The 12,542-nt window shown below is 38.2% G+C and overlaps 1 protein-coding gene across 4 annotated transcripts in view; it reads left to right on the plus strand.

Moving 5' to 3' along the window:
• The window catches only part of LOC125665508 (Na(+)/citrate cotransporter-like), a 47,416-nt gene that overhangs the window by 11,222 nt on the left and 23,652 nt on the right, over nucleotides 1–12,542 (plus strand). For 3 of the 4 annotated variants that reach the window (XR_008799437.1, XM_048898162.2, XM_048898161.2), the window contains exon 2: nucleotides 12,141–12,356. Coding sequence is in view for 3 of the 4 variants with exons in the window: in XM_048898162.2 (XP_048754119.2) it covers nucleotides 12,240–12,356 (117 nt within the window). In the remaining variant the exon portion in view is untranslated. Of the gene's footprint in view, nucleotides 1–6,486; nucleotides 12,357–12,542 lie in introns of those variants that run through there. The other variant, XM_056152190.1, reaches the window with a different exon arrangement.

Below are 12,542 nucleotides of genomic sequence, written 5' to 3' on the forward strand. Positions count from 1 at the left end.
GTTATTATACGGGTAATTGCAAAGTGTATTAAAAGATACAAAGTCAATCCAATTTTTCACGGTCGTCCGCACTTTGCATTTGTGACGTCAAGTGTTTGGACTGTAACAGACGACAGTCACGAACGCAGTATATATCCAATCTGGCCAATCAATGTTCTGCGATTCATTTATAAGGTGAAGTCTGTTCTAAGCTATAACTGAATTTTTCTTGCTTAATAATCAGGCGCGTAGCCAGAACGAAAATGAAGACTTTCGTTTTAATAAGCTCTCCTAATATACGTGTAGGAATAGATGGAGTAATGTGGTGGACACGGTTTAAGCCATTGCGATGCAATATTACACTCTATTTTTCCCGCGCTTGCGTGGGGATCATCAAGTAGGAAATTATTTTCAGATCATAAAGACAGAGCATGACAAATTGAATTTGCAGGAGTTCTTGTGTGTTAGAATTACACCAAGGCTGGGTCATAAACTGAGTTAAAAATGTTACACATGTATGTATGTAGGAATATGGATTTATATATATATATATATATATATATATATATATATATATATATATAAATCTTATCAAGAACCACATGGATACACGATTTAGGTAACAAAATATTCTTTAGATATTTGATTAATAATATGATAGCATCTAAAATTCAAAACCTGACGCAAAGATATATTTGAGACATCATAACTTTTCATTTTCGAAACAAGGCACGAACCGTTAATGTTTACAGATCACGTGACTCAAGTATTCAATGAAAAAAGCTTTAACAACAAAACTTTTCTGTTTTTTCTTAATTGATCTTGTTCCTTAAATTCCATTAATGTATGTCGAAATATTGAATGTTTTTGACATACTGCCCATTACTGTTTAGACATCATGGTGGTCTCATCTCAGCACATGGTTTCCAGGCTATGACAAGTGTGTTGCAAAATCCATTTTTTTAACCTGATTTTATGTAAATGCAAAGTATAATCCTTCGTAAAAATATCTTTAATACACTTATTCAAAAAAGATCTTTATTTCTTTAACCCCCCAAAAAATGTCAATTTCAATCGATCAAAAATATCTTGTCCATGCCCCTTTCAGAAATAAATTAAAAAATTTCCAAATACATAAAGGCATGAACACCACTTAACGTCATACGTCATGAGGCGCTTCATGAAGAGTAAGTTTGCGTAAGCATAGGTCTAAAGTTTGCAGCCCTTCACCGGCAATGGTGACGTCGCCATCTGAATGAAAAATTCTCCGAGATGGACGTTAAACAATATACAATCAATGAATGAATCAATCAAATGACTTATCGCAATGACCACTACCGTGAAACCCATGGACGTTTGATTTTTCGACGTGACTGATATATTTTTATTTGTATGAATTGCAATTCTTTGTTGCATGTTGACATAAAAAAGATACATGTTGACATCTTAATTAATGAAGACTAGCTGATTTTGCTCGTTCTCACATACTATGGAAAATTCTTGGAGACATGACAAAATTAATGTCGGGTGTCAAATCAGAAAAATGTTGCCCCGCAACTTTAGACTTCGTGTGTGGAATTTGTTTTAAATATTTTGGTACACTTTTATCCGCCTATTCAAGTTTGTTCAAAGAAGGGTCATGATCTCTCTAAAGGGGAGATGAGCAGGAAAAGGTCAAAATAGGGTTGGGTTATGTAAAAATATTCTGATAAAAAACTGCTGAGCCAAAAAAGTTTAGATTTACAAGAAAGCTTCCTCGACATCGATGTGCAACCCACGGAGATTGGATTTAACCACAATAGGGAAAAGAAGCACTGGGCCAGAAAAATCGAAATTTACATAAAAGTTTCTTGACATTGAGTAGATTGAAGTTTGTTCGAATCATCACTCCCGGGTGTAGGATGGGACCACAATAGGGGATCAAATTTTACATTTACATATAGAGAAAAATCTTTAGAAATATTCTTCTCCAGAACAACAGAACCATGGTTATTCTGAGTATCACTGAAGAGACATTATTTGTCGAAATGCGTATCTGGTGCATCAAAATTGTTTCCGTATAAGTTTAACATTATGACCCCTGGGTCGAGGCCTCTGCTGGTGGACTGTTAGTCCCCGAGGGTCTCTACAGCCCAGTAGCTAAGTACTTCGTTACTAGCTTGAAAATACGGATGTATATTTAATTGCCGTGATAAAATTTAGAAATTCATTTCAAAATCAAGGATTATTTCCTTCACGCATAGCTTTTATCCTTAAACAAATTTGACTCCACTTTTTTGGCACACTGTTTTCCATATAATAGCTCTAAAACTTCATTGTTATTTCGGATTTCAAACATTTCGGTTAATCATCACTGAAGAGACATTATTTGTCGAAATGCGTATCTGGTGCTTCAAAATTGGTACCGTATAAGTTTTACATTATGACCACTGGGTCGAGGCCTCTGCTGGTGGACTGTTAGTCCCCGAGGGTCTCTACAGCCCAGTAGCTAAGTACTTCGTTACTAGCTTGAAAATACGGATGTATATTTAATTGCCGTGATAAAATTTAGAAATTCATTTCAAAATTAAGGATGATCTCCCTCACGCATAGTTCTTATCCTTAGACGAATTTGACTCCACTTTTTTGGCAAACCGTTTTTCCCTAAAATAGCTCTAAAACTTCATTGTTATTTCGGATTTCAAACATTTCGGTTGAGCATCACTTATTAAAGAGACATTATTTGTCGAAATGCGCATCTGGTGCATCAAAATTGGTACCGTATAAGTTTTACATGCAGGCGTCCCTTGGTAGTGCAGATTCAATCGTGGTCCATAGTAGCGTGGGGGCCACAATTGGGGGTCAAAGTTTTACTGGAAATATACATGGAAACAATTTTTAAAATCTTCATCTTAACAAAAGCGGAACCATGGTTAGTCATAATAATATATTTACAAAGATTTTGCCTTTGATATATTTCACAAACTAATGATAGCCGTGCGTCAAACTTCCACCAGAGTTCGTTTGCTCACAAACGTCTATTCGTAGGTGACGTAATGAGACCTCGACGGGGAGTTTGAGCCATGCGTATGCGATGCAGTCGTGAACAATGCGCGTATGAATCTTGATGAATATAGTACGTTTATTTAATCTACTGGGAATTCCGACAAATCTGAAAATAAAATCTAAATATAAGAAATAAATTTCTTAAATGCAAGCATCCCCAGACAGTGCAAATTCAAGTGGTTGTTTTTTTTTTTTTCCAAATCAAGACCCCAAGAGTAGGCTGAGGTCACAACAAGAATCAAAATTTTACAAAAAGAATTTATAGGGAAACATGCTTAAAATGTTTATCTCAACAATAGCAGTGTCCTGATCAGTCATATAAATATATTTACATACCGGTCGATTGACTGATTGTATATTGTTTAACGTCCCTCTCAAGAGTATTTCACTCATATAGAGACGTCACCATTGCCGGAGAAGGGCTGCAAAATTTAGGCCTATGCTCGGCGCTTACGGCCTTTGAGCAGGGAGGGATCTTTATCGTGGCACACCAGCTACGACACGGGACCTCGGTTTTTCCGGTCTCGTCCGAAGGACCGCCCCATTTAGTCGCCTCTTACGACAAGCAAGAGATACTGAGGACCTATTCTAACCTGGACCCCCCACCGGTCGAGGTATCTCAGTGGTACATGTACATGTAAAACGTTCGCTTCGTAGCTGGGGCGACTTTGGTCCATACTCGACTTTGTAGGGATTCCACTGTTCTTTCTTAATCCCTTGTATAATATTCCAACTAATAACATCCATCGTCTGAAAACTGAGATATGCGCAGTATTCCTGCAACACCGACACAGTGCTACCCCGCGTGAACGGCAGCCAGGGGCATATTGTTTTTGTTCTGTCTGTCTGTTCGAAATCTTATCCTTGCTCATAACTTTTTAATGGTGAGTGATAGTGCTCTGGTATACCTCCGGTATATCCAGGGGCTCGTGTTTGCCCACTCCCTATATTGTATTGCTTATAGGAGTTATGAGATTGATCACTGTCCGTTATCTTCACCTTTTCATTTCATATGCACATATCCTTTGACAGAAGCTTTCTTTCTGGGTATTAAATATTTTCACCTTGGAGTTTGCCTACTTTTAGACAACCCAACGAACTATTTAAAACAGTGTAAATATATTCCTTAAATTTCATACCATGATATGTGACCTTGACCTTGGAATTTGACATACTTTACGAAAACCTAACCAAAGTAGTACAGATTCAATTTTTTCAAATTGTGGTCCCCGTAAGTAATGTGGGGGTAACAATAGCGGGTCAAAATTTATCATTCAAAGGAATGAACTTGTTATATTTAAAGCCATTACTGCATATCATTCTAGCGATGTCATATACTATAGAGACACTTTAAATTTTAAAAAGAGGATATGTGTTTATGGTGTTTGTCGTAATACCTGGATGCATATACAGGTGGAAAAACACCTATTTATATATCTTGAATTCTTACCAGTTTTTATTGTCAATGAAGGCAGCGTGTAAAATAAATTATACCAGTAAGTAAATTTAACGTATTTTCCCTAGAATGTTTTTGAGAAACGCGTTTTTCATTTTCCAAATTACCAAACATACAGAAAAGGAGTAGTCTGCATATACTTGGGAAAATTTTCCATCATTCAGCAGGACCATTACTATTCTAATTCCAGTTACCCGTATGTAATGGTAAGTCTCCTGGCTGTATCTAGTGCAGTTTTCATATCAAGGATAAAAATGTCACCAATCTTTGTATAATTAACATTTTCTTAGAAAATTTTATATGGTATGTCTAGCAATTTTTTTTCTGTCTTATTTTATCATACTGTATTTTGCGGTATATTTCTTCAATTTTTCTTTTGTTGTTTTGCACATACTTTCCTGGGACAGCTTACAAATATACACGCGGTTTTCTCGCCCGTAAATAAGTCACCCTGACCTGATACAGAAAATCTAAACAAAACGAACACAAGTTATTTACTCTGAGAAACACGAGTACTTACGCATGTTGCTTTATATTTACAGTATATACAAGGGTTCCAACAGTCTCTTTTAAAGTCAGCATTTCGCAAATTATATGGTCGTTATAACGATCTAGTTTGTCAATACAACCTATCAGTGGGTCAAATGCTGTCTGACGTGTTTCATACCAATTGTTAGGCCATTTTTGGCACACTGATTTTGACTACGGATAATTCCGTTTACCTGATCAAAGATATAGGGCCCACGATGGGTGTGACCGGTCGACAGGGGATGCTTACACTCCTCTTGGGCACTTGATCCCACCTCTGGTATATCCAGGGATCCGTGTTTGCTCAACTCTCTATTTTGTATTGCTCATAAGAGTTATGAGATTGATCACTGTACGTTATATTCACCTTTCATGTAAATCACGGTCCACGTGATTACAAACCTGAAATCCATGGCAAGATCAAGGCCTTAATATGATTTCATTTTTTCCTTTTGCCCACCCAACATTTTGGTCTATGAGTAATTAAAAATATTTCATAGGTATTTAATACCTCTGTTTGTTAAGCCAAAGACGCTAAATATCGACATTTAAGAAGCAAAAGATTTTTCCAAGCTGAGATTAAACTCGAGTCCATTACCAAAACAGAAACACCCAGAAAAAGTAATGGTGGGGCACGTAGCACTTCCGACTGTATATTTTTCGCAAGTTTAACTTGCAAAGTCCTGTAAATTTACATGCAATGGTTGGTTTATTGGTTCCCTCTTTCTTGATATCAGTAGTAAATGGATGTTGAAATGTAAACTTGAGTCCGATGAGTTGAACCCCAGTACTTACGTATTCACCCTCCTCGTTCAAGCTGGAGTCCGATGAATTGAACCCCAGTACTTGCGTATTAACCCTCCTTGTTCAAGCTGGAGTCCGATGAATTGAACTCCAGTACTTACGTATTAACCCTCCTCGTTCAAGCTGGAGTCCGATGAATTGAACTCCAGTACTTACGTATTAACCCTCCTCGTTCAAGCTGGAGTCCGATGAATTGAACCCCAGTACTTACGTATTAACCATCCTCGTTCAAGCTGGAGTCCGATGAATTGAACCCCAGTACTTACGTATTAACCCTCCTCGTTCAAGCTGGAGTCCGATGAATTGAACTCCAGTACTTACGTATTAACCCTCCTCGTTCAAGCTGGAGTCCGATGAATTGAACCCCAGTACTTACATGTACGTATTAACCCTCCTCGTTCAAGCTGGAGTCCGATGAATCGAACCCCAGTACTAACGTATTAACCCTCCTCGTTCAAGCTGGAGTCCGATGAATTGAACCATAGTACTTACGTATTAACCCTCCTCGTTCAAGCTGGAGTCCGATGAATTGAACCCTACAACTAAGGCGTTATCTCTCCTCGTCCGTACGCCGTGATTTAGGATTTTAATTGAGGCTTGAGCAGAACTATCCATTTCTCGATCTGTTGTTTGTGCGTCCAAAATTTTTTGACAACTGTGCAGTCAGCTTCTTCCTCGGTTGCCCCATCCTTGAAAAACAAAGGGTCAAATATGTCAATCAAGAATCTTTTTGTAATGTAGATTTGTTCACAAAGGCAACATATGACAAATCAGTGTAGTGTATTATATTACTTGTTCATATGACCTTAAACCAGGGCTGGTCAGAGACCGAGTTCAAACTGTAGGAATATCAAATTCTTTTTTAGAATCTTATCATGAACCATATTGGATACATGTCAAGTTGATTTGCAAACATATCCATGTAAAATGCACGTGTATATTCTTGCTTGTTCACGTCACGACCCCAGGGTGTGTGACAGGACCACAGTAGGGCCCGGTATTTTATATCGAAATACACGTGATCTTCATCTGAAAAGCCATAAGGGTCAAATATGTCAATCAAGAATCTTTTTGTAGTGTAGATTTGTTCACATCACGTTCTGCCTTGATAGGGTCGTACTGCTCAGGTCGCTCTGCGTGGCCTAGATAGAGTCAGGGTCATACTGCTCAGGTCACTCTGTGTGGCCTAGATAGGGTCAGGGTCATACTGCTCAGGTCACTCTGCGTGACCTAGATAGGGTCAGGGTCATACTGCTCAGGTCGCTCTGCGTGGCCTAGATAGGATCAGGGTCATACTGCTCAGGTCGCTCTGCGTAGCCTAGATAGGGTCAGGGTCATACTGCTCAGGTCGCTCTGCGTGGCCTAGATAGGGTCAGGGTCATACTGCTCAGGTCGCTCTGCGTGGCCTAGATAGGGTCAGGGTCATACTGCTCAGGTCACTCTGTGTAGCCTTGATAGGGTCAGGGTCATACTGCTCAGATCGCTCTGCGTGGCCTAGATAGGGTCAGGGTCGTACTGCTCAGGTCACTCTGCGTGGCCTAGATAGGGTCAGGGTCATACTGCTCAGGTCGCTCTGTGTGGCTTAGATAGAGTCAGGGTCATACTGCTCAGGTTACTCTTCGTGGCCTAGATAGGGTCAGGGTCATACTGCTCAGGTCGCTCTGCGTGGCCTAGATAGTGTCAGGGTCATACTGCTCAGGTCGCTCTGCGTGGCCTAGATAGGGTCAGGGTCATACTGTTCAGGTCACTGTGTGGCCTTGATAAGGTCACACTGCTCAGGTTGGTTGGTTGTATATTGTTTAACGTCCCACTCGAGAATCTTTCACTTACATGGAGACGTCACCATTGCTGGTGAAGGGCTGCAAATTTAGGTGTATGCTCGGTATAGTCAGGTTCCAAAACGTGTTTTGAAATCATCGATTGATTGTATATTGTTTAACGTCCATGTCGAGAATTTTTCACTCATATGGAGATGTCACCATTGCCGGTGAAGGGCTGCAAAATTTAGGCCTATGCTCGGCGTTTACGGCCTTTGAGCAGGGAGGGATCTTTATCGTGCCACGCTTGCTGTGACACGGGGCCTCGGTTTTTCATCCAAAGGACCGCCCTATTTAGTCGCCTCTTACCATAAGCAAGAGGTACTGAGGAGCTATTCTAACCCGGATCTCCACGGGATTACTGCTCAGGTACAGTATTCGCATTACCTCGCGCCCTCTGGTGAGAGGTTGACAGTATTCTACGTCAGTGTTTAGATTTTCTGAGGCTTTTTTTCTGGGTCGGTCGAAAGGTGAGAGGGGACATAATGTTAACTGATACGAAATTTTTAAAAAGATACCATATGTTATGAATTGACTCCATGTCTGAAAGTTTGACTCATCACAATAACCACCTGACTCATAAACCTGGATTTGTCATCTTCGCTAGCCAAAGGTTTACGATCCGCTCCGCTGTAGAGAAGCGGAGCGGATCGTAAACCCTTGGCTAGCGAAGATGGGGATTTGTGTGACCTGACTGATATTTTTATTTGTTTGAATGACAATTCTATGTTTGCATGTTGACATGAATAAGATACATCCTGACATTAAGATGGAGACTAGATGATTTTTCTGGTTCCCAAATTCAATATAAAATTCCCGGAGACCAGACAAAACAAATATCAAATATTAATGTCGGACGTCAAGACAGAAAAATGTTGCCCCGCAACTTTAGACCGCGTGTGCGGAATTTGTTTTAAGTATTTTGGTGCACTTTTATTCGCCCATTCAGTTTAATCCATCGCTGCAGCTTGTAAACAAATACACCGAATCGTCCGTTCACAAAACATGCGCATTGTATTTCACCAAGTTTTAAGAAGATTTGCTTTCTCAAATTGCTATATCAGGAAATTGAATAATTGCCTCGTACAAATTTTGAATCGCTCGATTCTGAATTATAAAAAGGCATTAATGCGAACTCCCCATGACAGAAATAGTTAAAAATACCCTCGTTATTTATATTTTGCCGGCTCTGAAAAAAACCCGTTATGTTTTGGAAGATACGATTCCTAACCTGAAATGCTACACTGTAGATTAAAAACTGCAATATCAAGATAAAGGCTGTTTTTATAGTATTATCGCGTCGTTTCCATAAAAAATGGAGTGTTCGAATTTCAGAGGAAAGTTGATTTACTAGTAACCTCACCGTTTATCAAGTTTTGCCTATGGAATATAGGCATACCCTCCTCAGCATATAAAAAGTACTGTTAAATGAGGTACATGTATTATTTGTATTACAGTATTAATGAGGGAAGTAATTAAAAAAAATTGTCTTAGATGGAGGGATTTCTTGTACGAACAAGTGACCGATACTCAATGTACAACAGTAGTTGTTAAAAGAACTGTAACAGAATAAGCTTCCTATGTGTTGCCTCTGTATTGTCTTGGTGAGAAAGACCATTAAACAAGTTATGTGTTGTGTAACACTAAAAAATTTCCCATCTTCATGAATTTACCTGTTTTAGCAGCAGAGATCTATTTTCTTTCGCAGTCTAATAAACTCTTAGTGTCTGCATTTTCCCGGTTTATTTAAAATATAAGTGTAGATTATGTATTACAAGGACATCGGATCAAAAGGTGCAAGCGCTGAATTATTGCATCTTGTATTACTTCGTATAATGGCTTGAGATTCACCAGAGTTTACAGATATCTCAAGTTTAAGGACAAGATGTAATGGTTCTTGAATCTTTAAACCATACCCCTCTCTCCTAATAATAAAGCATGCTGTACAACGACAAGAACAAATGAAGTCAGCAGATCTCTCTGCTTAATATTGTATCGATACACAAAATTACCGGCACCAGTCATTAGAATTAAGAGAGTTCATGCCTGTTCTGTGTGCCCTACTGTAAGTGAAAAGAGGAATATATGGGGCAGTGTTAACTGGGGCGGATTGACACATAATGGTTTGTAACGTGCGGTCCCTAGTAAATCAAGTGTCAAGGAAACTGTTATTATTTACAAATCTACGAAATTTTATTCCAGAAGAAATGATGAAAACCACAAAATTTGATCTTTTCCATTTGCATTGCTGTAATTTCCAAATGAAATGTATGATTTTTCTATTTGTATTGAACAATTTTGTGTTTGTATTGTATTTTTTTCCTATTTGTATTGTATAGGTTTCTATTTGTAGTTTTCCAATTTTGTTTGTAGTATTCTGTACTTTGCTATTGATTATTGATATGGTATGATTATTTGATATTTTTATCTTTATGCCAGTCATTTGACCTGCAGCAAAGGACTCTGTGCAATAAGTGTGAAAGCGATAGCCCTATGCCGGGTCAGGGACTATGTACAATAAGTGTAATTTAGTCAGCAACTCCAGGTATTGAGGGAAAGCACACTTCAAATGGGTCATAGTCCTTTCATGCTCATTTCAATTCTCAATTATATTCCCTACACCCAAATATATTTGTATTTGCTAGTATTTTATGCAGTGCTGTGTGCTGTATTGACAGAATAAGATATTTGCGGAATCATAATGCGCTATGTTTTTTGCCGAATAGTAAAAATAAAATTGCGGAATCGTAATATTTCTCTCGCGGAAACGTAATATAAATTTGCGGTAACGTGGTTCGCCGGCCGGGTCATGGACTCTGCTGTTCAGGAGGGAGTCTATGGTTTCAAGCTTCCTCTAGACGATGTTACTGGTGATAGGTGACGCCGTCTTTCTCTCTACACGACTATAATCGTATTTGAGGAGGGGGTTGTAATTTACTGTCCCTATGTTAGGGGGTTCTGGTGCTAAGACCTACTCTATGGATCATAATTGAATTATAAAAATGTTTTAATTAATATTCTTTAAAAAATATTAAAGCAATACAAGCTGTAACTGACGGTATTTTTCCCCAACAATCCAATTATGCCCCAAATAACACCTATCGGTATAACTAATATAATCCCCACCATCTGAAGAAAAAATCAGCAAAATAAATAAAGGAATATTGTTTGAGAGCATACCTAAAATGAGCGTTTTGTATAATCCGCCATTGCGTCGTATACACGGACATGGGAACGAGGATTGCCGAACATAATCGGGTTGTTAAGACCGAGGTCATGTACAAAGACGGAAACTGGCGCTAGTAACTACACATGTCGTTTGTTTTAAAATATTACATCGTTTCATGAATGGCGAGAAGTACTATAAGTGTAAGGAAGTAATAATTACGCAAATGTGTCACTCAAATATTGAATTTTCTATAAGATTGGCATGTTAAATTGTTTACAAATCCGACATGTGTTCAGTGCCTCTCTTTCGCTTTTTCCGACCTGGTGACCTCCAAGGTCAATGCACATCGGGGATTAAGAGTAGGAATTACTGACAGGATGACAATGATTCATGAACCGACATTTTCTGCTGAATTGACGGCTTTATTGCTTCAGAATCCCTCTGATTCTATGAAGTTATCATATATATTCAATCACAAATATGTTTTAAAAATATATGTTCTTTTATTTTTCAATTTATTTGCTGTCCGTCACAGATTGTAATTGCTTTAATATTGAGTTTATACTCAAGAAGATGAAGAAATTATATTTGATATAAGCATATTTTCTTATGTTTATCAATAGGATAAACAGTAGAACCTATACAAATCTATATCAGCCTGGAGAAATAATAACAAAACTGTATAGCAATCCTATTTCAAATATGTTGTATTAAATATTTTATGAATGTAGAAGAATTTTTTCGTTGTAATGTGTTGTGACTCAATATCAGCTAAGTGTGTATGAAAACAACGAGCTATTTGTCTTACCGAGGTATAGAGATTGTTTTGCTTCATCAGCATTGATTTATTGGATAATGGCGGGGAGCTGCCTTAGCAGATAATTTAAAAATATTTTCGTTTTTGCATCTGCTTCATAGCCATCACTCATCCTCAGGGCAGATCACTTAGTTACTAATCAAAAAATATAATAATAAAAACACAGTACCACATTGTCATCTCAATCCTGGTTATTTCGTGTACGTATGACTTTGAGAAAGGTCAACGGCAAAATAAAATCGATCACATCCTTACAAATCCAGCGCACGTGCTAGCTATATATATACTTCTAATGAAGGTCGAACCGTTCTTGAAGGAAAACGTGGGAATGGGAAATTCTTTTAGAACTAAACTTTCTGTTAATTTTCAAGGAAATTATTATGAACAGTGGATAAGGAAAATTTTGTATAGACAAGGCGTAAATCAGCCCGCCGTATTTCATTCCGTGTAAACGCTTGAGGACTTTCTCATCGATCGAACACATAGACTGCCAATTTTGTCTTGTTCTAAACTTCTCTGTTACAGAAAAAACTGATGAAATGTCAAGAAAAAACAGTCCACGCAATACCAACGAGTGAGGGAGACTTCCGTAATATTACGACGCATGTGTAAGCAAGTGCTGTCATGCCTCGAGCTGAAAAAGTTAAAACCTGTCTGAAGATTGTTCTTCAGTGGAGGACGGTTTTCATCGTGTTCTTGCTTCCGCTCGTCCTACTTCCGATAGCGCTATCTGAAAGTAAGGTAAGTCAAAGCAACACGGTTCTATTTTTAGTATCTCTCTCTCTATCTCCATTTGTATGTATGTATGTTTAAGTCTATGAATTAAAAACAAAACATGAGTCAAGTGTTTTCACATATGAAAAGAATACTGAAATACAAACTGCACATGATTGGGGGTATATATTTATTAACAGTAATCATAATAGT

This window comes from Ostrea edulis, chromosome 10 (assembly GCF_947568905.1).
Source record: "Ostrea edulis chromosome 10, xbOstEdul1.1, whole genome shotgun sequence".
NCBI classification, from domain to species: Eukaryota; Metazoa; Mollusca; class Bivalvia; order Ostreida; family Ostreidae; genus Ostrea; species Ostrea edulis.